At 36.7% G+C, this 4,543-nt stretch overlaps 1 protein-coding gene across 1 annotated transcript; it reads left to right on the top strand.

The window, feature by feature from the left end:
* LOC107618803 (RNA-binding protein 2) lies at positions 7–3,444 on the top strand. The gene is made up of 6 exons (XM_016320966.1): positions 7–300; positions 1,378–1,508; positions 1,607–1,892; positions 2,009–2,070; positions 2,183–2,264; positions 2,929–3,444. The coding sequence occupies exons 1-6, from the start codon at positions 222–224 to the stop codon at positions 3,030–3,032; spliced, it is 744 nt and encodes a 247-aa protein (XP_016176452.1). The 5' UTR covers positions 7–221; the 3' UTR covers positions 3,033–3,444.

Below are 4,543 nucleotides of genomic sequence, written 5' to 3'. Positions count from 1 at the left end.
ATTTCCCAACGGTGGCCTTGTTTAATTGTTTTTTTTTTTCTATTATTATTTTTTCCATCTTTCAGAGACTACCAAATGGGATCAGGACCGGTCGATTATTAGGGTATGAAAATTTGATTTCATTGCGAATTAGGGTTTGTGATTGACACCTCGTTCTTTGTCTTCGCTCCATCCAACCCCTGAAATCCATCAACTTTTGCTATTTGTCTCGATCTCTCGCCATGGCGGATGGCTTCTGGAATCGGCAGCAGGCGCTTCCTCCTTCTTCCGCTATGTTCAAACGACCTCGTACTGATTTCGGTTCGTTCTTATCCCTCCTCCCCCGCCCAAATCCCCATTTTTCTTCAATGATGTTTACTTTTCCCGTTAAATGTCACGCATCGTCGCTGAAAATTCGTTTTCAATTGTTCAGATGGCAAAAGTTGAAATTTTTTATTTGGAAATTTCTTTTCTTGTTCTTGGATTACTAAGTAGTACAATTAGATTGATCTGTGATAGCGATTTTGTGCTCCAAGGAGCTGAAATTTTGTTGAGGTTGTGGTTATCTGAATTGTGTAACTTAGGGCACGGGGGATGTGTTGTGAATTGTGAAAAGAGTAAGTGTTTCTGTGAGCTTTACACGGAGGATAGTTTTTATTTGCAAATTGAGAAGGGGTTTCATGATGATATCTCCTTTTAAGCAATAATTCTTGGATTCTTGGTAATGCCTTAATGGTAATCAAATTGGTGGGCGACTTTGTTGGTAAGTGATGTATCAATAGATTATAGCGCCTGCATATCTATATCCTGCCTAGTATGTTTTCCTTCGATAGGAATTTGAGTTACTATTGTTTTAGAAAGTTTAATAGGTGAATATAATCATACTAATCATTTCTCGCTTTTGTGCATGGTGAATTGGTAAAATATTAGTTTTTGGGCTTTCAATATTAGGATTTGATGTAAGAACACAAAGGATCCTGTGGAGTTTTGAGTGTCAATTCTGAAAACAGATGAGCTATTCTAAAATGAACAAGTTGGACAGACTAAGAATATAGAGTTGCTGCCTGTTGTATAGTTGGTTGTTCCAGTAGTAAGTTTGAAACTCCGGAAGGTGGAAGGTGCATCTTGTAGCATGGACGTCTTATTTTTTAAGAGTATTTTGCATTGTAATTGTGGGGCGTATGTGCCATTTAGTTTGTGAGTCATGTAGCATCCAGCATAATTTTTAGTTAGATGTGGTATTTCAGTGTTGTCGGTGATTATCATAGTAGAAAAAGCTATGGTGTATGATATTGTAAATAGATGGAAGTGGTTTTTGTTAGAGACAGAGTGTGTGCTTCAGCTTTAGTTCTTTTTGCTAGTGAATAAATTGTAAGAATAGATTTTGTTTTGATGCAGAAATGTCAGCTTCTGGTCTGACTTCGGGTAATGAGATGCATAATTATATCGCTCGAGATGATGACCGCCGAATGATAAAGGACACAAAAACGCTTGGATCTGCTTATGACCGCTACCTTCAGAGTGGAGGGGTAACATCTGAACCCCTTTTATTTACATGATGCTTTTGTGCCTGCATGCACCTCCGTTGCTAGTTGTTGAAAATATGTCATGTTTTACTTTGAAGCAGCTTACATCTTTTAATTCTGGTGGAGAAGCTAGTACAATTGGCAATGTTGGATTAGGAAGGAGTGTTGGTGGGTTGCCAGGTCCTTCGCTAGCTGATTCTGCTGTCATGGGGCGTCCTGGGGGTGGTCCTCCTGATATTGCACGAAATGGACGGAATGTCAGTTATGGTGGTCAGTTAGATGCAGTTTCCAGGCCAGGACCTGAGACAGTACCGCTACCACCAGATGCTTCAAGTACTTTATATGTTGAAGGTCTTCCGTCTGACAGCACGAGAAGGGAAGTGGCTCGTATCCTTTTGTTGTTGATTTTGATTTACCAGATATGTTTATATTTTATTTTCTCATACCTTCATCTCTCTCTCTCTCTCTCGCAAGTTATTCAAATTCCTTAATGTCATCTTTAGATATTTTCCGCCCTTTTGTTGGATATAGAGAAGTGAGACTTGTGAGCAAAGAATCCAAACGTGTAAGTGTACTCTGTAACTTGTCATGCTTTTCCTGGCTTGGTTTGTCACTATTCTGGTAGCTTTTTGAAAGTTCAATTATGTTCTTCATGATGAAACTCCTGGTCATTGCAGCGTGGTGGAGATCCTTTAATCCTTTGTTTTGTGGATTTTGCAAACCCAGCTTGTGCAGCTACTGCTTTGAGTGCCTTGCAAGGTATCATTTTGTTTCCTGCTGTTATAGGAGATTAATTTTCATGTTCTAATTATATAATATTCGATTATTCGGCCTTCTATGTTAATATTAAGTAGTAATAAGTTTTAAATACCCTATAATTTTGAATCAAAAAATTAATTTAGTTATACTGAAATTCGATAAACAACTGCAGAAATATGATATGCTTATTTGACTAAGGAAATTTCTCGATGTTCTATTGAACTATAAGGATATCATCGTAAAAGTTGTAAATTATTGTTACAGTGGATATCATTACTTCAGATTTTAAGGTTCATTCAAACTATACTGTACAATAAATAAGTTCCAACTTCCATGATTTCTTAGAATGAGCAGACCAAGCTACCATCCTGCTCACTAATGACTACACCATCGTGATTGGAATGTAATCCTGTTCTTTAATGCTATGGCTTTAACATGGCACCACGAATCCCCGATCATCAAATATCGTGAAACTTTTTTTAATTAGTCCAAACCCCAAAATTCTATTCATTTTAGTGTAGTAGGTCATGTGCGTGGTCAGCAGCAGGTACTGGTACTTGCCATATTCGTTAGTACTTTAGTCATTCAAAGCTCGTAGATTTGGATATAATTGGTCAATGCTTTCTTCACAAAATTATGCTGACCCTGTGGTTGGATGGCACAGGTTATAAAGTGGATGAGCTCAATCCTGAGTCCAGTCACTTGCGGCTCCAGTTTTCACGGTTCCCCGGCCCTAGATCTGGAGTTGGACCTCGCAGCAAGAGGTGAGCTGGTTCACCTAAGGCATTTAGTTTTTTATGCTCATCATATTGTCCATGTCCTTTGTACATCATCTTCGCGCGGGTGCGAGAGTGTTCGTTAAATGCTTGATGCGTGCGAGTTTGGTTTAGTGTCACCCTCGTGGCTACAATCGCGACTAGAGTCCTTGACATGCGCATAGTATTATTAGAAAGGCCGAGTAATGAAACTCCCAATTACATTTGAGCAAATCTAACAAACAGATTTTGGGGTGGTCGTAGCCAAATACCGGTGTTGTATAAATATTGTTAAGTTTAATCTGAAACAGGATTTCTTGTTAATCGTAGCATTTGCTTTGAGATGTCCAAATAAAAAAGTTTGTTTCTGATTGGCAAATAATGTGTCTATATCCTTGGTATGAATTCTTTGGGAGTGTTCGGTTCTTGTTTTTGTTTGAGTAAATAACTATTTTTGACCATAGAAGATTTAAATAAATTCAGTAACCATCAAAATTTACCTCTGATTGACAAAACTAATAAAATGTTAACTATTAAAAAATTTCGCAAATATCCTTTTTCCTTTCTTCTTTCCTTATTACCTCTTTCTCTACAGAAATTCTCCCAACAATAACCTTTCTTCACATTCTCCTTACTCTTGCTCCTCCATCTTTAAACCCAAACTCTACCATCTCTACTGCCTTCTACCTTCTCTTCTCCATAACCAATTGTCCTACCAGTACGGTACCGAAACCACCTCCACAACCATCAAGAACCCGCTAAAATTTCAAACCTTGAAAATCAATAAGAACATCACCATGGTAGCTTCCTCGGTGATATCATAAGTACCCAACCATAACCAACCACATGCGCTGTAGAGGGTTTTGATGAGAGAATCGATCGGTATGTCCTAGAGTCGGAGGGTCTTGTCATCGGAGGCGGAGACCAAGAAGGGAGAGTCTGAGAAGGACAGATATGACCTGCTCAGGGCCCTCCTACTCTATCAGATTGCAGTGTCGAGATTGTGATGTAGGATTTATTTTCTATTTGGATTCGATTTTAAAGTGTTTTTAATAGCACTGATGGTGATAAGAGCAAGAAAATTTTATAGAAAGATGAAGGAGAAGGGTATCTAGAAATTTTTAAATAGAATTAATATTGTTAGTTTTATTAATCGGATATATTTTTGGTTATCAAATTTATTTAAATTTTTTATGACTAATTTTGTTAGTTACCTAAATTTTTTATGGTTAGAGATGATTATTTATTCTTTTTGTTTCTATTTTTAATGTTTTTGGTTGGTTTTATTTTTTTGGTGTTTCTCATTTAGTTGGTTTGTGTGACCTAATATAGTTTCTAAAAGTTAATAATTTCAGACCAATTTTTTTCAATTTTAATATATTTGGACATAAATATTATATTTTAATATTTTAACAAGAAAATAATATAGAAACATTTTTGGTTTTTGGTTTCCTTGTTTTAATGAGGATACTGATATCCTTTCTATTTGATGCAATTTATTTTAACTACAATTTACATAGTCTT

The sequence above is a fragment of the Arachis ipaensis genome, chromosome B09 (assembly GCF_000816755.2).
Source record: "Arachis ipaensis cultivar K30076 chromosome B09, Araip1.1, whole genome shotgun sequence".
NCBI lineage: Eukaryota > Viridiplantae > Streptophyta > Magnoliopsida > Fabales > Fabaceae > Arachis > Arachis ipaensis.
The sequence above is the reverse complement of the archived record's forward strand: the minus strand, read 5'-3'. Positions and strand labels throughout refer to the sequence as shown.